This window comes from Larus michahellis, chromosome 3 (assembly GCF_964199755.1).
Source record: "Larus michahellis chromosome 3, bLarMic1.1, whole genome shotgun sequence".
NCBI classification, from domain to species: domain Eukaryota; kingdom Metazoa; phylum Chordata; class Aves; order Charadriiformes; family Laridae; genus Larus; species Larus michahellis.
Window position 1 is genome coordinate 91,976,635 of NC_133898.1, and position 22,496 is coordinate 91,999,130.

Here is a 22,496-nt window from a genome sequence, read left to right on the forward strand (position 1 = left end):
GTGTAACGCCTTGTGGATTTGTCCCAGTTGTATAACTTTAAATAAAAAGTGGAGCCTTGGAGACAGCGAAACGGAAAGAGAATGCTACCTCACACAACGCTGCAGAAAAATCACCCAGCAGCTTGAATCTTCAAGCTTCGTCATCACAAGTTTGTGTAACAATGACCCAGGAAACCACGATGCACCACGCTGCACCTGGCCAAAGAAAGAGACTTAGAAAGCGTAGCACACCCTGTGCAATCACAGTTTACACCTGGACGTTCTGCAGATAATAAGTTGTGGAGCTCTTTGTTGTTTTGAAAGTATCTCTGTTTAAAGTACTCCCTACTTTGGGAAGAACTTTCATCTTAAAGCTCAAATGGTTCAGGTCGTTTTATCAGAGCTGGCACATATTTCCCTGCCACAATGAAATAAAGCTAAAGACCTTTTCCTGTTGTGCTTTAGTTTTTCAAACACAAGTGAAACAGAGCTGTCAAAAAGGTGGCCCAATGTCAAGTTCCGGTGGTTTCCAGTGTTCCCACCAGCATGCTGGTTAGCCAATGAATACAGAAATTACTGGAGACCTAAAAGGCTGCCAGAGCCACCCGATTCCCTCCTCTCGAGCTCCCTGCCTTGGCCTACGCTCATTACCCTGACGCCTGTTACCCTGCAGAGACAGCACGGATGGACAGGCCCAAGGACCCCGATGGATTTCATTTTGCTGGTTTGACCTTCTTGACGATTCTGCTGTAGAGGGTGGAGCTGTGACATTCCTGTGACTCCCCCTTGGGGTCAGTTTTATTTCACACCAATGGGAATTACGCCTCTGTAGGAGCTGCAGTGTCGGCCCCATATCTTAAAAAAGCTATATATCTTACATCATCCTTTCCATGTACCAAAGACATGGCTCTTAAGGACGGTGTTTCAGCAAGCAATTGTTGTATTAAAACTTCAAGAAAACCCCAGAACACACACTTCACATTTAAATGTTAGTTTAAGTTAAAGTCTTTGGGAACATCTTGATTCTAAATTGCACTTGATTCTAAATTGTCAGCAGCCCTAACAGATAAGATAAATGAAAGAAATCAACTGCTCCTGGAATCAACAGACATAGTAAAATCTTTTGTATCTTAATTCAGATATATGCAGGGATTTTTATATACACATTCAATACATATCTTTAGGTTTCTCATTTTCGCTTAGTTTTCATCTGCTGGTCTTGTTAAGTCCACTTTGACCATATGAGTAGTAGGTGATGATCCTCCTCGGAGACCTTCCAAGAAAACCTGTGGTCTGGGCACATTGCTTGAGCTGTCACGCTTCGTCTGGGTGCTGACATCTTTTGGCAAGTACACTTGGGTGGAGTTATCTCTTCTCATATGGCTGAGATCAGTCTGCATGGCATGAGTTAATTTGCGGCGCAAATTGGCCTAAAGACACAAAAAGAATCAGATTAAGCAAAATTTTGTTTGAACGTTTTAGCACTAGTGTGTACATCGCTGCATTGATTTATTTTAGATCTATGGGCTTCACAAACCTGGCACACGGCCCACCTCACCCTACTGTCAGTACACGGTTGCAACTGTGATTTGATAACTCCTGAACTAATAGGACATGTGAACACACAATTTTAAATCAGCCTTTTACTGCTTTCGTATTTTCCTTTGTTCACTGTGCTTCAAGTTCTGTTAAATGCTGAAGCCTTTGTTTTGTTAGAATAAAATGCTTTCATGGTAAGCTCTTCCAGTGCTTCAAACTAATTTTAGTCAATCTGAATGTGGTGGTAGGTGGATAAATCTCTCTGGGCATCTGCAACCTAAAACAAGTTTGAGGATCCTGAATACTGTGGATAACCAAAATACAGGATCAAGCCTTGGACTGGTTTCTACCGAATGCGATAACGTTTGGGTGTTGGTGTCACAAAGTATCAGATAAAAAGGAAAAAAAAAAGCCTTCTTTCCACACATTGCGCATTAACCCCTTGGCAAGGGGCAAAAGGTAAGGTAATTTATGATTAAAGCTCTGTTTAATCACAGAAACTGCTGTAGATACAACAAAACTCCCACTTCTCACAAAGCGTTAAAGTTACGAAGTCAGCACTTGAAACAACAAAATCTTCCCTATTCCAGTGAGCCTTCTATGTCAGCAATGAGGTAAAACACTGTAAATCATGTGACGTGTAGTTGTCATCAAAATATACAAAATCCAGTCTTATGTGGTAGGATTCAGACCCCTACATACATGTAAGTGAGAAAGTCCCTGGAGTCCAGTCCCGTCAGCGGAGACTGGAGTCAGTGGAAGCTGGAGAGAGTGATTAAGTTGGCCAAATTCGGTGTTTATATCAGGGTGAGCCAAAATACTCTCCAGACTCCACTAGCTCGGTCTCTCTCACCTGGAATGGAAGTTGAAGCACCCATATGTAGACACATTTTGATATCTTAATCTACAGTTGAATCTTATGCACAGTGTCATCGTGGAAAACACAGAAAAGAACAATCAGGAATTTACAGAAGAGATGGCATGGAAAGACAGACTATATTTTAGTCTTTTTTTCCCAAGGGTTTTGCTGAGAATTAAAACAAGAGCAAGCATGAGGTATTGTTTCTCTGCTAAGTTTGTCCCTCTTGAGAACTGAATGAATGCTATTGCAAGGAACTGTGCTTGCACAGAAAAACAAACGTGAGCTGAAAATTTTACTTCTAACATCAAATAGGTGTTCCAACAAAGTCACATTTTAACACTTCATATCACTACAAGTTTTCTGGCCAAGTATGAACAACGGAAAAAAATCCCAAGGGATCTGAGCTCATCCTCTAACAAAACCCACAAGTATGTCCGATGCTCCCCTTAAAGTATAAAATTCACAGATGCGTTGGTAAGCTGTTTCTGTTATTTTAGCATTTGATATCACCTCCATATTACAAATTCAGCATAGTTGCCGTAGACAAAACACTTCTGCATGCATCTGGGATTTTTTGTTTCAACTCAGCATCGCTAATCTCCCATATGGACATCTGAGGCTAAAACACCCTCAGTACTTTAAAGTACTTTCTGTAAATATTTCAAACTAATGAGCTACAAATTTGCTTGTGAATGGTCTTCATGCTCAGCTCTTAATAAACATCCATCTTTGCTTATGCTACAGGTAAACCACTGACCACATCTTACATTTATTTATGTACTTTTGTCCATTACAGAAGCAAAGGAGACTTTTAGCTAGGCCTCTTGTAAACCTAATTGGCTTCTCCATACACCTCAGTAACAACTATTATTTAGAATCTTTTATAAACCAGTTAACACTGGCAAGACTTCTCAGTCCAAAATTTTGGTTTCCTTTTATAATGTTGGAGATTTCATGGCAAAAAGGACAACAGAAAGGAAATAGGCTGCACAGCAGACCACAGGCCTGCCTAGTGCATCTGTTCACAGAAAAAAAAAATCAGCCCTGCAGTGTTCTGCGTCCAGTTGATATTCCAGTCTCGCAGAAAATCTTCATGATAGTATAACAAACGCTTCCTCTGGATTATATACACAACACAAAACCTACTTGCTCTGTTTCTTACCTCTCCAGATTGGTCCTACAGGAAAGAGGGAAAATTTGGGGGTTTTTTGTTATGGTTTGGTTTGGGTTTTTTTCCAAAAAAAAGCAGAATTGGTTTTAGCAAACATGAAGAATCATGATCAAATGAAAAATATTTCATTACACAAAAAAAGGAAACAATCTTATGCTTTGATACCTTTCAAGGATGGATAAATAAATCTTCTGCAGCGTCAAACACCTCCAAAGGTATTCTTAACCATCCTGCATGCAAGTTAATACATTTTTCCTCCTCTAACTTGATGGTGAGGAATATTAATAGAAATTGCTCAACTTGCAATAAAGTTTTGCCTGATGCAAACCTTTCTGCAACCTTTTTTTTTTTTACAAAGAAAGTATATAGCAATATCTTCAACCTGTTAAATTTATTTCAGCGTAGAGAAACAATTTTAAAATTCAAACGCTAATCAACAAACTCTTATTACTTAAAGAACGCAACTGAAAAATTTGGAATTAATAGACTTAGCAGTGGAAGTACTGCTCATAAAACTGGGGAAAAATACGGAAAAAGTGTGAGATTAAGAAAGTCTAGAAATAAGGAGAGAAAATACCTGGAAAAAAAATATTGAGCCAGTTGTAACAGAAGTGTGCATCTTCGAATAAGATTAAAAATCTAATATTAAAATCTAATAAAGTCAGATGTATGCAAGGAACAAAAGTTTACAATAATTTATTTTGAACTCTATTATCCAATAATGAAAATACGGTAATAACAGTACAAACCAGTTTTATAGCTTTTCTTCTCAGTTCCCATTCATTCCATTCATAGGATGTCACAATTGTTGGAGGCAAGATATGAGTATCAGTTTGAGTACTACTGTCACATTTTGTGGTTGGTTTCATCAAATATTTGCCTGCATTTCTGGCCTGGATGAAAAAAAAACAATGCAAAAGCAAGCAAGGCATTAATGAGAAGAATACAGGCATCTAAGAAAAATAGCATATTTTTAGAAAAAATACATACATACGTAGAAAAATATGCTACTCTTTAAAAGCAAATAGAAACCTGCAAACCACAAATGGCTAATGACTTTTACATTCAACAATATTTTTTTCCCCCTCCCCCTGCTAAAAAGAAGAAACCATTAAGTATTTGATGTATTTAATTTCTGACAGAAAACCCTTTAGGCAGAGGCCACAGGTGAATTTCAGACTCTCATATCCTGAGTGAGTGCTCAGTCATTGGATTTTGGTAAAAAGGGATCCCACTATCACCATCGGTATTTTATGATGCAGGCACCTCAGTTTATCTTTATGGATGGACTAAAAATCACAAATCATAATTGGGAGAAGTGGGTACATCTCTGCCAGAGCCAGGATATAAACTATACCTCTCTCACCAAGGCCCAGTTCAAGACTACCTTCTTTCCATTGCTGGGGACCTAGAATTCACAATGTATCAGAGAAATGCCTATGAATCCAAATCAAGTCTTTGGATTTCACATGGTAGCATTGTCGTGTTCATTATTAATGAGTCCCCTTTCATTTTGTAATATATTCCATAATTCCTGTCCCCAGATATCACTACACCCTCATCCAGCACATACTGATGAACTGCTGAGCTAAAGCTCCAGTTAATATGGTATCTGGCTTATCTTCTGTTGCATTTATTTACTGTTTCTTTAAGTTACTTTTGCAAAAACGAGGAAAAGAAACATTGGACACAGGATCTTTCTAGACTAAGGACAAACAGCTTTTATCGCTGCCACAATCCTTTGTCTCTACATATTCTCCTGTGAAGAGATAAGGTGAGAACATCATTTCCTTAAGGAAAATGTTTCTTATCAACACTGTGAAGATCTGGAAAAGATGGACCTTCAGATATTCAGTATGATAGACAGATGATTATACTTCTTTTCTAAAGCTGGGTATCATCTATTCTTTTTATGTTCTAGAAAGGACAGAACAACGAGTGACCCAACAACTCTTCAGCAAAAGGCATGGGCAATATGTACCTGTTTATGCAGAGCAAGGTATTCAAACTGATGATAAAGCTCAAGCAGCAGAATTAGCTCTGCATGTTCTTTTGCTTTTTCTACGTTCAGTTGAATGAACTTATCTGGATCTTGAGCAAAGACGTATGCAGCTTCTTTGGAACTGAAAACATAACATCTCTCCTTGTGCTTTAAAATTCCAATAGCAGGATTTCCTAAAAAAAAACCCCAAAACAAACCACACAATGAAATACTGAACAGTATGATATCCAATACAAAAGACATTTGTAATCAAGATTCTATGTTTCCCTCAAGTCAGTTTCACTTCCTTTTTTTTTCTGAAATCATAGTAAATCCCTGAAAGCAAGCTTTTTAAGTACAGAAAAGTCTATTTCGTTAGGTCAGTCATGTCTGTCAGAAAAACATCAGATAAAACACCTATAGCAAAGGCATAGGAAAACAGCCCATACCCACAAATGTTTCCCCTATAATCTCCAGCAAATATTTGATTGCAGGTCAGCAGTCCATTTACACCAAAGGGCATAACACTGAAATTAACTGAAGAAGCAGATGAAGCAGCTGAGAAGTTGGACAATAAATTAAGAGAGAAAATTAAATGTCAATAAAGGCCAAATAACTTATACAGGAAAACACAAATTGAGCTCAAAGTCGGTGGCAGGCTCTGCTTCAGCTGTCACTGCCCAGGAAAGACCTAGAATCATCATAGACAGTGCCTTGAAAATATTAAATGGCACTACTCAGTGTCAATCAAAAATGTAAAAAGAATGTCAGGAATTATTAGGACGCAAACAGAGGGGGAGAAAAACCCCAACATTATAACAACCTATATGCTACATTTGTAACACTACATTTTGTTCCAACACAGCAGAATAAGAAAAAGTAAAATGAAGGGAGGTGGGAGCTATGAGAGGGTTGGAATACCTTTCACAGAAGAAGGAATTGAAGAAAGAGGCCCCTTCAGCATTAAAAAGAAGCAATTGAAGAGAAATAATATGATACGGGGTTATAAAACCACAAATTGTGTGCAATATAAAATTACTATTTGCTAATTTTCCTAATAGAGAGACTATCAGGTCTTTGATGAAATTATCAAGCCAGAGCTTAAAACCATCTCAAAAAGAGGTACCTTTTCATAATATATATAAGTATAATTGTGGGACTCCTGACAATAAGAATATCCCACGGAAAACTCTAAATGGATTCAAAAAGCAATTAGGTAAATGAAAAACCTCTATCAAGGATTATTCAACAGAAGGGTACAGACACAATATTTACCTGAGGAAATCCCATACCACTGATTGCTAGAACAGAGAAGGATATAATTAAGGAAGGATCATTCCTCCTTGATTTCTCATAATCTTCATGTGTTCATGACTGACTACATCCAGAAATTGGATACAGGGCTAGAGAGACCTTCAGTCCAACACAGGGCAGCTGTTCTCATATGCAATACTAAATAAGTGTAAGTAATTTACATTGCTGTTGAAATACCTATTTTTTAATACTGCCAAGTAATGGCAATATTTTTCTTCCAACGTCCTGTAGGTTTAAAAAAATTCTATATAAGTTCTCTAAAGGATAGGGAGACAGAAAACACAAACTTATGGGGTAGCTGAAATAAGTTTTTCAAGACAAATGACCCTCAAAGATACCAAAAAATTTCTTATGATTAGTTGACTTAATCAAGTGCACTTTCGCATTCTTTTCAGAGATTTTTGGTACTTTATAACCGCTGTTTAAAAATACATATGACATAGGCATGAATGGGTGTGTTTGCAACAGACAGACACGCAAAATAGAAGGAATGACCGTTTTCCTCTTCCTGTATTAAAACACATTAACAACCTGCATTCAGATGCAGTGTCGGTTACACAGATGCACATATACCAGGAGGAAACATTTATCCATCCCATCTTGTTTCTGCCTCCGCTTGCTCATGCCTGCTTTCTCTTGAAGACCTTCTACCTTCTATTTAGGACAGTTTATTTGGGTATTTTTAAAAGAAAAATGCTCTAACAGGGGAAATAAGTTAGCTGGGGTGAAAATTACAAACATGAAAATACACTACTCCAGCCTTGACATAAGAAGATACATTCAGAACATGCGTTTACATTTTCACTAGTACTTCTGTACAGATAAAGTAAGAAAAAGACCTAACTGCAAAGCGTACCTGGGAGGGTTAGGCCTTTCACACCAATCGCATGTGCACAGAAACCATGGTACTGGATTAGCAACTGATCAAAATTATCAGTAGTTTCTGGAAAAAGCCATTCTTGGTTCTTGAAATCAGAAACATTCACTCTGGTTCCTAAGAAAAAGTTTAACAAAGGAAGGATTACAGTAACAAAACATCAGATGTTTAAAATGTAATAATGTTATAGGATGAATGGATTCCTGTGGTCTTCACAGGATGACCTGCAATGCCCAGATCCCAAAAGCCAAACTTTAGCCCTGCCTTAGGAGAGATCCTACTGAAAAATCAGTCCTGCATGAGCCTTCTTTAGTAGCATTAGTTTACTTTGGAAACAGGGGGCAAGAACAGGAAGGCAGTATCTTATTCTTCTATTTTGCTTTGACACACTCACGCAATACAAACCCCCTGGAGTACAACTTGGTTACTAGGGATATCATCTTATGAACAAATACTTCTGGTAACCAAAGCATCATTAAATTAGCTTTTTTATCCCCCCCCCCCCCCCCCCCATTTCAGAAGCTCTGAAAGGCATAAAAAGACATAAGCAAACTTAAGAAATGTACAAAAAAATAATGTAGAAATATTCTACTCTGATCATTCTGCCATTTTCATAAGGTATGTTTGTATCTAGTAGCTATATTTTAATTTTATGTATAAAAATAATAGCCCAAACTACACTACATGAAAATAAACCCACACACTACAAAACCCATTTCAATTTACTGTGTAAATTCTGATTATTAAAAAAAATCAATGTGTAGCACCTTCTGTAAATAAAATTCAAACCACAGAATCTTGGAAAATGAAGGAAAACAGAAAAGTAATAACTTTCAGTACCCATGGTTTCTCTTATCCTTTCCTCGTCGCTTTTCACAGTCACTCCTTCCAGAAGAGATGTTAGCACTTCCTCAGGAAAAAGCTGTGATTGGATTTCCGAGAACTGTTGCAGATTGTTAGTCATATTTGTGAGGAAGCTTAGCAGTAGTATCTCATTCTGAAAGCCACTCCAGAGGTTAGAAAGTGCAACAAAGAGAGGCTAGAAAATAAAGAAAATGATCTGAAATCCAGAACTGGTTTATGTCTGCAGCATAACTCAAGTCCTGTGCACAACAAACCCTGCTACAGACAAAGTGGGGCTGATCTCCAAAGCTTTCAGCACCTGGAAATTCCAGGGGAACTCCTGGGATTTGTAAGAGGAGCTCCCATCATGTACACCCAAAGCACGTATGTCCATCATGTATGGCCATTGTCCAGAATGGTACTTTTCTACATTTTACTCCAAAGCCCTTCCCAAATACGTTACTCTGAGACCCTCCTTGGAATTGGGCAGTACAGTTTTATAACTGAAAATAAGGTGTAGGGGAATGAGAAGGACCACAAGAAATGCACCTGTTTAACTACCAAATGAAGTAAAACCACACGAACTATGAGGTTTTGTTATTTTGTCTGCCCTGCTTCCAGAGTGACTGGCTACTACGGCCCCCAGGCCATCATGTGTGTCAAATTAATGGTGTGCAAGCCTCTTCAGAGTGGTACAGGGTTCGGGACAAAACTGGAAGCTGCCATTCCCAGTAGTGATGCTGACATACAGGTGTACACACATACAGAATGTCCTGGTTTGAGGTAAAATGGAACCAATTTTCTTTTCCGTAATTTTACTTTTCAATTAAGCCTCTTCTAACCACAACATAGAAGAAGCCTATGAGCTTTGAGTATAAATGCTGATTTCAATGACAGTGACATAAAATGTGCCCTGTTACATCTAAACACACAGACCATTTATGGGAAGAGATTCAACAAACCTGAAATGTAAGCTAACAACATTATATTTTATGCATGTTAACAACATTATTATAAGAACAGCAAACAGAGTCAGCTCTGGAATTCATCTGCATCACTAACATTGTGGAAATGTTATGGTTACAAAAATGGAAGAAACTAAAGGAGAGCCAGCAAGATCAAAATCATTCTTACTAGAATAAACAAAGAATATTAATGAAATCTACTATGGTTCCTAAAACAAATGTTTACAACATATGTAGGCCTTATCCTACAGATTTTAGATGGCAGAATGACCCACTTCTCTACAGTCCCTCAGGATCCAGCTTCTCAGCAACTAGCCAAAAAAAAGAACTATTTAAATAGTGCTGTAATAGGGAAATCTCTACCTCCAAAAGACCTGAAATTGAAAGACACATTACATATTCTGTCTTCAGCAGAGAAGAAAAAACAACTAACCAACCCAAAGAGAGAAGAAAAGCTAGGAAGGAGGAGGACAACAGCAGACAGATTGCAGGGAAAAGGGTAATGTGTGTATCAGTGACTTAAGACCCACGAAGAAGAAAAAAAAGCTGCTCTGAGCAGCTGAAAAAGAGGGGGAAATGTTCTCCAAATGAGAATATCTGGTTTACAAAATCACAAGCGCACATAAACTGAAGTGTCAGATCACATCTGAGATGCATCTCAGTCAAAATTCTGTTCCCAAGAGTTTCCAGCTCAGATGCCCTTACAGGAAGTGTAAAAAATACTCCTGAGTAGGTGGTAGGGGCATGATCTTCCTTCCTCCCTCCTCCATATTAGACTTTATTTTGCTTTCTAATTATTTGTTTAGAAGGATGAAATATAACCTAACATACCTAACTGCATGCTAGTTCAGCAGCTAACGACAAGGAACCAAAATGATAGACATATCACACGAAATAATGAGCTCTTCCATGACAAGCAAATTAAATGAAGCTGGTTTTCGATACATTTCTCTCCCATTTCCTTTACACCATGCCATCATAATAATCCCAGGTTTTCACAAGGTCACCTAGCACCCTCCTTCACAATACCTGCAGTTCACATCACTCATTCCCTTTTCCTCCAACTCCTCCCTCCCATGTCCTGTAGCTCCCAACTAAGGGTGAAACAGTACGGAACATCGACTGCGCAGAGGTCACTCACTGGCCAGACAGCACACAAACCAGCAGGTAGCTGTGGCATTCCCATTTCAGACCTCATCTTAGGAGGGCTCTAATTGTGCCTCTCTAATTGCTTGGTTTTTCACAAAACTTGCAGAAAATAACATACTCTGAGATCTCCAGCCTGACAAATTTGACTGAAACTGGCCAACAGGCTCAAAAGCTATTGGGAGGGGTAAAGAGGCTGAAACCTCCATCACAGAAACCTGATTCCTTTAGAAAAATTATATCAAGGAGTCATACTGTAATTACAGGAATTGCTTTCTGGAGGGTCTTTAAAAGAATCACACTCTGATGTGCTGTTATCTGTCATCATTGTGCTCTTACTATTTCTGCAAGGAACAGGAGAGAATATTTGCACAAAATGGAAAATATCACTGTAAATCTACAAATACTGACACTTATAGTAAAATACTATTTAATTCCTTCTCTCCCTTTTTGTACCTTGCTTTGCTTTTACCTTGAGATCAAGTCTTTTAGTTTAGTTGCCCCTTCAAAAATCACAGATGCTGTTAAAATAGAAAATAAAGTAGGCTTTTTCTTAACACAAACTATACAAAAATACACTGGTAAAGTACTTTGTAATACTTCAGTAATTCTTTATAATTAACAAGAAATACATTTTCCATTCAAAACACTTACAAAAACGTCTTTGGTATCTATGGAAACCTTATTCTGCACTGTGTTTTTCAGCTGCTCCATTGTTGCTGCAAACTGCACATTCAGGTTTTCCACTTCTTGAGCACTTGTAATTGCATCAGACTGCAAAGAGAACTACTTCAGGTAAGAAGTATGACAGTCAAAAAATCAATTTATTTAGTATTTAGTAATAAGTATTTACTCGGCCCTCTTCATTCAACTATTTTCAGACAACTGTTTTAAGGAACGAAATGTACCCTAACTTTCCATAAAATATATTTTTACTTAAGTGTTCAGCTGTAAAACCAGGTGCTTCTCTCAAACATATACTAGTAATTTTTATAGAAAACCTCTATGTTTTTTATAACGAAAAGAAATGAAAAAGGTAAAAGAGAAATATTTTCCCAAATTTTATGATATACAGGAAAAAACAATAAAACTCAGTGGTTTCTCAACAGACAAATGAAAAGGTCTTCATTAAAAAAAAAAAAAATTAAAGAATTTAAATTGTATTCTTCAAAGACTTCTGATAACTCCATATGTGTTTGGGATGTCTGCAGACTAAAGTTAATATGATTTATAGATTGAGCAAGGAGATTTTTTTCTCTCATGCCTTTTGGCATCAGTATGCAAACAAGAAAAAAGTCCTACTTTTTTCAGTCCTTCATTAATGAACTTAACCACAAAAGGAAACCTCCAGAAATGAAATGGAAGCACAGTTACACTGCAGCAAACAATCAATAGATTTTGTCTTTTACCTGACAGTAACCAGTCCCAGTAAATTAGGTACAAAGTTCAGCATGACAGATGATATAGGCTCTCATATATTGAGATTAAATTTATTTCATTTATTTCTGAATCATTTTTCTTATATTTCTGTCCTGTACAAGTAGGTAACTTGAATACATTCCACCTGCAATAAAAACCCACAGGATATAACATGATGGTATCTCACCAGAAGGATGCAAAGGAAGGCCTCGTATTGTCTCACATTGAACAGTGCTTCTTTTAATTTAAAAGAACTAAGCTGTGCATATCTGTGTTGGTCTTCCTGCATGGATTCCAACAGAGCTGTGTACTGGTGGGCAAGCCTATGGCAAGTATTAAGTCTTTCATCAACAGTCTGCGTAGCTGATGGAATGGATTCATTCAGAATGGCTGGCACTGTTTATACGGAATACATATAAAAACATTAATTTAATCAATAGCAAAAGATTACAGTGCAGTATTCAAGCAAAGTAGAATTCCAATAAAATTTCTAAATTTTGTCCTTATATTCATGCATTTCCAAATGCTTGCATACTAGATTCAGCCACTGTATCTTACTAGTCAAGTGGTTCCAAATAGAATCATAGAATCACAGAATGGTTAGAGTTGGAAGGGACCTTAAAGATCATCTCATAAATAGTCAGAATTAAAGGTGAGGAAATACCACAGTCAAGTCAAGGACTGTGAGAAAACTTGCTTTATAGTAGATACAACTCAGTTGATACTTCTGACGTGGGTTTCCTGAGACACTTGAGGCAATTAGCACAATTTTCAGTTCTCCGTTTCCTCTAAAACTGGGCTGCAGACCTTCCTTACAAAGTCTGAGCTTCAATACTACATGCATATTCACAAAAACATTTCTGCTGATGAGGATTCAAAATGCAAAAGATTTTTGAGAACATGTTAAGAATCAGGAGAGGTTACACTAAATTATCAGAATACAGATAATGCACCAGCAACTTTTATTACTCCTCATTACACATATGCAACAGAAAATTGTAATTGGATTGACAGTGTCCTTCCAAGATTTTAATTAAGTGCTTTTAAAGGTAAACATTACATATTTAATTCATTTAATGGCAAGGGATCAAGGAACAAGTTATCATGAGGTAAATTAGTGCATTAGGTTAATACACGTAATCGTTCCATATCAACCACATTGGGCTCCCGCTTAGCTAAAACGTGGTAGCCTACATGGAAACCTATAATTAAATACCAAATATGTATTTTTCCCTCAGGTTTACAGACCCTGAGTCAAAGCTGTTTATCTAGCGAGATGGGATATTATTGGAGCTGCTCCAGTGAAGAAAGCCACAAGAATTAATTGGGAATACACAGCCCAAATGCAGTTGTCTACTTACAGTCATCAATGCTGCTTCCTCCTTTCCCGCATTCCTTGTTGTACAAACGAATTCCTGTGACTAGCTTGGCAAGATTTTTCAGCTGTTGTTCTTTGTTCTTCTTACTGAGTGAGATGAAAGTAATCATCTCTCTCTGGGGGAACACACTTTGCAGGCCAGCTATAAGCATTACAAAGGGTGAGAAAACCCTCAATAGGAGGGAACAGAAAAGAAAATCATTAAACAAGCAAAAATACCTTCTCCTGAACAACTGCAAAAAGTAGGAAATCCATGGCAAATTTAGGCTTCAAGGCTGAGTGGTGACAGTTTTGAGTAGTAAACATTCATCACAGTTTACCACATCTGTATCTAAAGATCAGCAAAGAGAAGGTGAAATTTTATTTTTCAATAAGAAAAGCCCACTTTCACATCTGGGAGTTTACTGACCTGTTACCTCCCTGACAACTTCAATATCTGTTGGGGATCCCAGGCCGGAGCTCAGCAGCACATAGCTAACGATCGTTTGATACACACTCTCTATTTCTTGTACATGAGGGCGACTCTCTGTGATATCTCTGACTACAGGAGCCAGCCTTCCCTCCAGAACACGGTGCTGCTCACTGAGTAATTCAGCTAGGAAAGAAGGACAGTTAGAAAGTGCTATCTAAATTCTTTGGAATTTGGCTTATACAGAGGGAGCAATTAATTTCCACCGTCGGAGCACCAACTTAACATTTCTAAAGCACAGATACGTGGAAGAGATATTCAAGGTACCATACCATTATAATTAACAACAGTGGAGTTGACCATTAACATAATTAGCATGATTAACATCATAAAGTCAACATCATAGTAGAGTCCAGAGAACTATTCAGGCCAAATTAAGCAGCAAGTCTGTGGCTCTCTGGACTCCTCTGACTACCATAGGGCCTAACGCACATATTTCATACACACCTGAAATTACATGCCTAAATTCTGAATCAGAATCTTACTGGATTTATTGAGGTTATTGAGCTAATTGAGTCCAGAAGACTTTGGAGCAGCTTCTTAGTGTTGCTAATTTTTGGTTTTAATCCATGCTAACAAGAAAACATTTTCATGACCTCCTCGCACAGAAATGTTTATTTTTTGTCTACTCTTGTTCTATGTCTTCTGTGTCCCAGCCAGTCTTCACTGTCCCATTGAGATCTGAAGTTACAGTTACAGCAGAGACATTTTCCCCATCTCAGTTCTCTTACACATTCCCATTCTCAGGCTATATGAAGTTACCACTGATGAGACCAAAGCATACTTGGTTAAAACTGTAACTGATGGTTCAAGATTGCTCATATCTGTCAATTAGGGATATTGATAAAACATCAAGTTCTCTTTCAGATTCACGAGTGCGCTTCTGGGTACTGGTTCTCTTTCAGACACAAAGGTGCAGCGCAAGTTTTTATTGCTGAAGGCAGCTAGCCACTGCACCTGAAAGCATAATTGATCTCACATTACATTCAGTACATTGGATAGGATGAGATTACTGTACTCTCAAATCTAATGTACATTTTTTCCCTACTATATCCGTACTGAAACACCATACTCCTCTATAGTATATTTTTCCAGCATTTTTTATTTTGCTTTACTGACAGCAGTCATTTAACAGGAATCACTATTATCCCCGCAGAAAGAGATATTAAAACCTAAGCTCGGCATCAAATTCTTCTATGAAAACATATTTGAAATTACCTCGATTTGCATAGTTCATATCAAAGTAAACTTGCATCTTAATTGTGCTCAGGGATGGGTTTGTTGTGTCAAGCAGTCTGGTAACACAGAGCTAAGAAGAGAGACAGACAAGTGAGTTCTTTGTCATCACTGTGGAAACACCTGAACCGAGAGTAGCTGTGCTACAGGTTTCACTACAGCAGTAGAGCTCCCTCGCTGCCATTCTCTCTATATAAGGCATCTATAAGTATAAGCAAACATGAGGAAACACACAGTCCAGTCTTTAGCTACAAAACCAAGAGAATAAAGTAGCATTAAATTTTTGAAAGTATTCATATCAAAATAAAACGGCATTTTAGTTACAGGAACAGGTAGCAAATAATGCTATAGTCTTAGCTAAGTACTGACTCTCAACATCATGTCAGAATTACCTGGATAAGATTTTGCACATCTTTTTTTGTAAGGGTTTGATCCACATTAAAGTCATTTCTTGGATCTAAAACAACAGCTTTCACCTAGAGATTGCCAAAAGAAAGCTATTAATTTACATCTCAACATATACTCTTTGCAATTAACCTTTTATTTTCTGAAAAATCTCAGATGCAGTCAATATTTCTTTACTATTATTTTTTTTCCATTTCAATCTTTGATAGTGACACAAAGTTACTTCATTTCACATGTTGCCAGTTTCAATCTCAGTTCTCAGATGTAAGTGGAAAAAAAAATCTATTTGTGAGGCAAACTTTGCAGAGAAATATTTAAATACAGCGCTTTTAGAAATGTCCTGGAAAAATATTTTTCTAAGTAAAATTTTATAAAAAACTATCATGGTTGTTTAAAAATTTCTCAGTTGGTGTTACATGCATCAGTCTAAATGTTTACCATTTGGATAAAAAAATCATAGTGTTCTGCATACAGGGAAATATATGCATGTTTGCAACTGGTATGCATGCTAGGTATCTTGCCAGCCACTCGTACAAGTTTTTTACTCATTAAAATTTTCATGCTTAATTAATTAATACTGCTTTTGAGCCAAATGTATTTTTTAAAGCCACAGTGTTACCTTTTGGAAAAACAAATGGCAGACTTAACAGTACTGCTGTGAAACATTTACATTCACATATAAGTTTACCAAGAGCTGATTCTGTTCTTACACCATCAATAAAGAAAGAACCTAGCTCCATCTTTCTTCAGACACAGCTTTGCAGATGCATTCAGACTATATTATAGCATATAATAGGGTAGGATAATAGGATACTTATAGTTGTCTACCAAGGACAACACCGAGATTGATTCCATTTCATTTTTAGTTTAAGTGGGATCCAAGCCCGCTCCTTCAAATATTCAGCCCATTTATATTACATGGCCTTGCCCACAGAGAAAAACAAACAAAAGAATCCATCACAATAGAGAGAAGAAGTAAACATCAAAGAATAAATATAGCTGCTGCAATAAACATTCACCTATGCACCATGCCTTTTTGTTCATTTATGAGAGTGGGAAGAAATGTTATTAAAACTTGAGAACACTTCTCTTTTTCACTTTATCTGCCTGTGGGAGAAAGCTGAGGGAGAACTCTTAAGTTGGGGTTCAAAAAGTTCCCAGGACTCAGGATCTGGAGCCTTTTCAGGGCCTTATATTCGCATGGATAGCATTTCAGAGGAATGAAATACTCGTTCAGTTATTTTGGACCCTATATCGAATATCACTGAATGCCCCTCTAAAACTTCTCAATGCGGGTAATCAGAAAGCCTTGGCTGCCGCCATCCCAGCCTGGGCAGGGAAGTTTGTTGACTTTTAAGACCAGAGGAATGGTCGATGTCCTCGCTTCATGTCATTCAGCCTGAGCAGTGCCAGTCAGTGACTTCGGGGGAACTATTCACCATGTGTAAAATTAAGCCCCGGCCTCGCAAAGGCCTTAAAACCAGTCTGAACTGCCAAGCTATGGGCACCCAGGCTTGAAACTCATGATCAATATGCTAGTTAGGGCTGGAGCACCTCTCCTATGAAGACAGGCTGAGAGAGTTGGGGTTGTTCAGCCTGGAGAAGAGAAGGCTCCAAGGACACCTTATAGCAGCCTTCCAGTACCTAAAGGGGGACTACAGGAGAGATGGGGAGGGACTCCTTATCAGGGAGTCTAGTGATAGGATGAGGGGTGATGATTTTAAACTGAAAGGGTGAATTTAGGCTAGATATCAGGAATAAATTCTTTACTGTGAGGGTGCTGAGACACTGGAACAGGTTGCTGAGGGAAGCTGTGGATGCCCCATCCCTGGAAGTGTTCAAGGCCAGGCTGGATGGGGCTTTGAGCAGCCTGGTCTAGTGGGAGGTGTCCCTGCCTATGGCAGGGGGTTGGAAGTGGATGGTCTTAAATATTCCTTCCAATCCAAACCATTCTATGATTCTATCAATACATATTTATCTTAATATTTTACGGACGACAACAGAATTTGAACGTGATTAGAAAAACACGCAGATGAAATAATAACTAAAAAAAAACCACCCTAAGCATTTAATTTGCGCTTACCATGAACACCACCAAGGTTTCAGAAACAGTTTGTCCCCGGGCGGCACATTCTTGGCCGATTTTGCGAACGATTTTCTTCAGCACGCTTTCTGCCTGGATGCAAGACATACTGGACAAACGGACACGTTAACGGCCTTCACGCTGATGTAAGATTTGGGGTGCACCCCTCGTGTGGCGCAGGGTCCCCCTCACTCCGGTACCGCCGGCCGCTGCTCGGGGCACCCCTCTCCTGGCCCCGCAGCGCTCCCGCCACCCCGGGGGCCCCCAAAACGTCCCGCTCTCACCTGCCCCCCTCCGTCCTGGCCGCCCCCCGGCTTCCCTTGCCCGGCCTGGCCGGCGGCGAAGGGCGATGGCGGCCCGCAGCCGGGCCCGGGCGCCGGCCGTTGCCATGGGGACGCGGCGCGGCCTGGCCGCGGGGGAGCGGTGAGGTGCTCCTATGGATGGCGGGGGTGTGTATAGGTACAGATCCGGGAACGCAAAACACGAGCTTACTTACCACAAAGGGGTGCACGTAGAGAAATACATCTTGATATAGAATATATACGTGTGTGTACGTGCAAAACAGACATAATCCGTGCCTGTATATACACCAAACAAATGTATACAGAGACATAGGGATATATGGGTACATAAACATCTATATGTGCATACAAACCATGTATGGGGACATCTATGGGTATATGTAGGTATGCATAAATACACATATATACATATAAAGATACGTACATAACTATGTATGAACGTGCATATATACCACATGTAGGTATATGTACCTAAATATAGACTCGTATATAATATATATATATATATATATGAGAATAGGCAAAATGTGTATATGGGTGTATGTATATATGCAAAACATATATATGGGATATGTAAGTCTGGATATATACAGACAAACATATATGTGTATATACAAAAAAAAAGTACACATATATGCTCTCTCTATATATGTGTATATATATGTATATGTATGTATATGTATATCACATATATGCCATATATGTATATATACATGTATATGTATATCACACACAGATACCTTCTGAAGAAGCTTGTGAGGGTAGGAGGAAGCAGGACGAGCAGCAGGCACAGCTTTATAGAATCACAGAGTGGTTTGGGTTGGAAGGGACCTTAAACATCATGTAGTTCCAACCCCCTGCCATGGGCAGGGACACCTCCCACTAGACCAGGCTGCTCAAAGGCCCATCCAGCCTGGCCTTGAACACTTCCAGGGATGGACTTTGATTATGATTTATTTCTGTGTACCTTCTCCAATGTATTTATAGCTCCTGGGTCTGGAGCTGCTGGCAGTGGCAGGGCAGCCTGGTGGAGGCATTGCGGCAGGCAAAGGTTCCTCCTGAGAGGTGGCAGGACAGCTCCTCCATGATGGGTGCCTGGGTGGCCAGCCAGTCTCTCGGCAGCCAGTCCCTCGGCACTATGGTGCAGGTGTAGGCCAGCATCATGCTCTGCATCAGCTGCCACCACAATGCCTACAAGCACCAGACATCATCCAGATCTTTGGAGACCCGGTCATTATTTAGGTCACTGTAGACCACCTTCCTGCATGGTGGTCCAATTCCCCTGGTAGATCCTCCTTGGAAGGATAGTTCTGCTTCACACCCAGAGCAGAGCAATGACAGCCTTGTCCCTGTGGTAGCCGACAGCCGGGTCTGTGCTTCGGCCGCCATGTCCATTTGCACATGCTTGGACACAGAGGCCGGCTTGCCCCCACGAGGCTGCTGGAGGAGGGCCCAGAAGGAGCAGGCCAGGCCCCAGGCCCGCTCCGGGAGCTGCTGTCTCTTCTTGGCGTGGACAAGCCAACTGGCCCTTAGGTGCTCCGCCACCTCAGCAGGCCTCCACTTCTTTTCGGGTGCCAGCTCCCACACCCTGGGGGTGAAAACTGCTGCAGGCAGCTGCCCAAGCCCCCCCATGCCCCTTCCCACCCAGGAATCGGCTGCTCTAGGGTGCATCCCTCTGCCTTATCCTCCGTTGGGGCGGTCCCCAGAGGCACTGCTGAGGCCTGAAGCAGGACTGCTGTGTTGGGGGTCTGAGGTGGTGAAAGTGGGGGATCATGGGGACACTGTCATTACCCTCATCAGCAGGGAGCAGCTTCCAAACTGGGCTGATGGCACACAGCAGCACGAGTGTCCCTATTGTGCATAGATGCCGGAGAAGTTGGGGGTCCATTGCAGCATGGTCGGGAAGACGTGTGCCCCTGTGGAGAAGAGGAGGAAGGTGAGATCAACAATTACCTCCATGAGATGGTCCCCGGAGCAATGGGACAGCAGCACTGCAGGGGCCAAACACCAGGCTCAAGGCCATTTTTATCATAGGTCTCCCTGGGCAAAACACAGCAACACTCCAAAGGGCAGAGGCTGGAAGCAGCCATTAGTAATCTCTGCCAAGTAACCGCCACACAGCTATAAATTCAGTCTAACATGCGCCGATCAAATCCATCGTTATCTCAACACCCTCCTCAAGCACCCACGTTGGGTGCCATAAAGGATGGCGGTGGGTTGACCCCAGCCACCAACAAAGCACCCACACAGCTGCTTGCTTGCTCCCAGCCCCTGCAGTGGGATGGGGAAAAGACAGGAAGAGCAAAAGCGAGAAAACTTGTGAGTTGAGATACAAGTAGTTTAAAAAGTAAAGAAAAGAGAGAAAAAAACCCAAGCAATTCAAAGGCAATTCCTCACCAGCTCCCACAAGCAGACGGATGCCCAGTCTCTGAGCAATGGCCACCTTGGAAGACAAAACCCCCAAAGCCAAAGCTTCCTCCTCTACTTCAGCTTTTATAGCTGAGCATGATGTTATATGGCATGGAATATCCATTTGGCCAGTTTGGGCCAGCTGTCCCGGCTCTGTCCCCTCCCAGCTTCTTGCCTGCCCCCAGTCTAGTTGCTGCGGGGTGGGGTAGAGTGGTAAAAAGAAAACCTTGAGGCTGTGCAAGAAGATAGCCAAAATACCCATGTGTTATCAACACTGTTTTAGCCACAAATCCAAAGCACAGCATCACAGGGGTTGCTGTGAAGAACGTTAACTTCATCTCAGCTGGACCCAGTACAGATAAATACATATAGACCTATAAATGCATACAACATGTAGACATATGCACCTATATATGTATACAGAAAATATGTGTGTGTGGTACACAGTGAGTGCTGGAGACAGAGGTGGCACAGACGAGGCAACTTGCCTCTGCAACACGAGCAAGAGAGCCAAGATTTCTTTCAGGTCTCGTATTTGCTGCTGGAGGTGTCAGCCCCCCCGCATGCAGCGGGGTTACAGCCCGCAAGCAGCAGCCCAGTCTGCCCCAAGTTCATCCTCAGCTCTTGCACACACCAGTGAGCATGCCGTCGGATGATAGCAATGCCTTGCTGTAACTAGTTCAGCTAGTCAATACTCAATTAATTCAAGCTTTTCCATGTCAGATAGAGGAAAGAGTAATAACAGGCTAATTAAATTTAAAAGCCATGTCCCTAAAAGGCAATCAAGTAAGCTCAAAAGGTACAGGGAATGGAGGGATAAGAGCTGACAAGCTACACTGGTTTTCAACTGATTTATTTTTTTCCCTTCGGTTTAAGGTGTCAGACAGAGAGTACTCCGCTGAGAATCGTGATGAGATCGAGATCATAATTTTGTTCCTCTGTGACCTCAGACGAGTCACTCTTACTGGTAAAATTAAGATCATACTATGCTACCTGGCAAGTAGCTGCAGGATTTCATCCACATTCTCACGGTGTGCACAAAGGTACAATGCAATGAGTCCCAGCATCATCTGTGGGAAATGCTTTGGGAAGGTCTGTGGAGCAGGCATCAAAATAATCCTGCAAGGGACATTGTGAAGTCTTAGGTTTCACTCTAGTGGCACAGCTAATGGGGCTTCTGCATTCCCATTTTAAAAAATCAATACCTTTAAGCTCAGTAATTATAGCAAGGCATTCATCAAGAGAACAAAAATCTACAGAACAGCTTTTTCCACAAATTGCAGGAGGAGAGGCTTTCATGGTTCTTCACAGAGCAGAAGTGTGTTGCTGTTAGTGAGCTTAGGGTCACAGAGAATTTGCATTAACTTTAAGTTTTAAACATAGTTTCTGGAAATGGAGGTCTGGTTTATCCAGTGTTCATGTAACTGGAATTAAAGACCCTTCTCACTCCCTCAAAAATTTTTAGTATACAGCTTCTCAGTGTCAGCTTCATTCTAACTTAAAAGGCAGATAAACTATTCCCCCTAGTGGTGTGCGCAAGCCATTGACGTCAGTAAAAAGATTTTTGGTTTATGCAATACAAGGATTTGAAATATTAGTTCGAAGAGCCATTAAAAACAACATAGTAGTTTTTAAATTGCTATAAAGGTTGACACTCCAGTGCTTTCTTCAAGGGAAAGCATATCACCTGTTTGATGGGTCTGCTATCACATTAGACCAGCCACCACATTTAGGAACTCCCCTCTTTCTGCAGCTATATCCAGAATCAGGATTTACTTGATAGGCTGCTCAAGCCTGAGCACATCCCTTCATTTTACTGGTGTGGGGACAAAGCTGCAGTTGTGTGCCCTTACACCGCGGAGCTGGAGGGGAAACAAGCCAGAACCAGCAATGTGACTCAGGAGGTGAATTTAGTGGAGAGCTTGCACCTCAGAAGACACGAATGCCAGGATGGTAAGAAGCGTTGCCTTAAGAAGCTTCACCCATTGCATCAACCCATTGCCTTGTGCCCACTGGAGAGGCTAGACTGAGGAAGAGTCTGTCTTGAGATCCACTTACCTAGTCATGTGTGCCAATGAATTCTGCAATGACTACTCCTCTGGTCATTCTCACTCATCG

General features: G+C 40.3%; 1 protein-coding gene across 4 annotated transcripts; it reads right to left on the reverse strand.

The window, feature by feature from the left end:
* Positions 1–1,080: 1,080 nt before the first annotated feature.
* Positions 1,081–18,235, reverse strand: CFAP206 (cilia and flagella associated protein 206). Of its 4 annotated transcripts, none has more exons than XM_074578340.1 (13): positions 18,164–18,235; positions 17,668–17,776; positions 15,572–15,655; positions 15,162–15,252; positions 13,884–14,069; positions 13,458–13,616; positions 12,284–12,492; positions 11,332–11,451; positions 8,564–8,762; positions 7,703–7,840; positions 5,533–5,726; positions 4,301–4,444; positions 1,081–1,409 (listed from the first exon to the last, which is right to left on the reverse strand). In XM_074578340.1, exons 1-13 carry the CDS (start codon positions 18,190–18,192, stop codon positions 1,179–1,181), a joined length of 1,893 nt encoding a protein of 630 aa, XP_074434441.1. In that variant the 5' UTR covers positions 18,193–18,235; the 3' UTR covers positions 1,081–1,178. The 4 variants fall into 4 exon arrangements, with proteins under 4 accessions (XP_074434441.1, XP_074434442.1, XP_074434443.1 ...); XM_074578341.1 differs by lacking the exon at positions 18,164–18,235 and adding an exon at positions 17,952–17,987; XM_074578342.1 differs by lacking the exon at positions 15,572–15,655.
* Between the last annotated feature and the right edge of the window lie 4,261 nt (positions 18,236–22,496).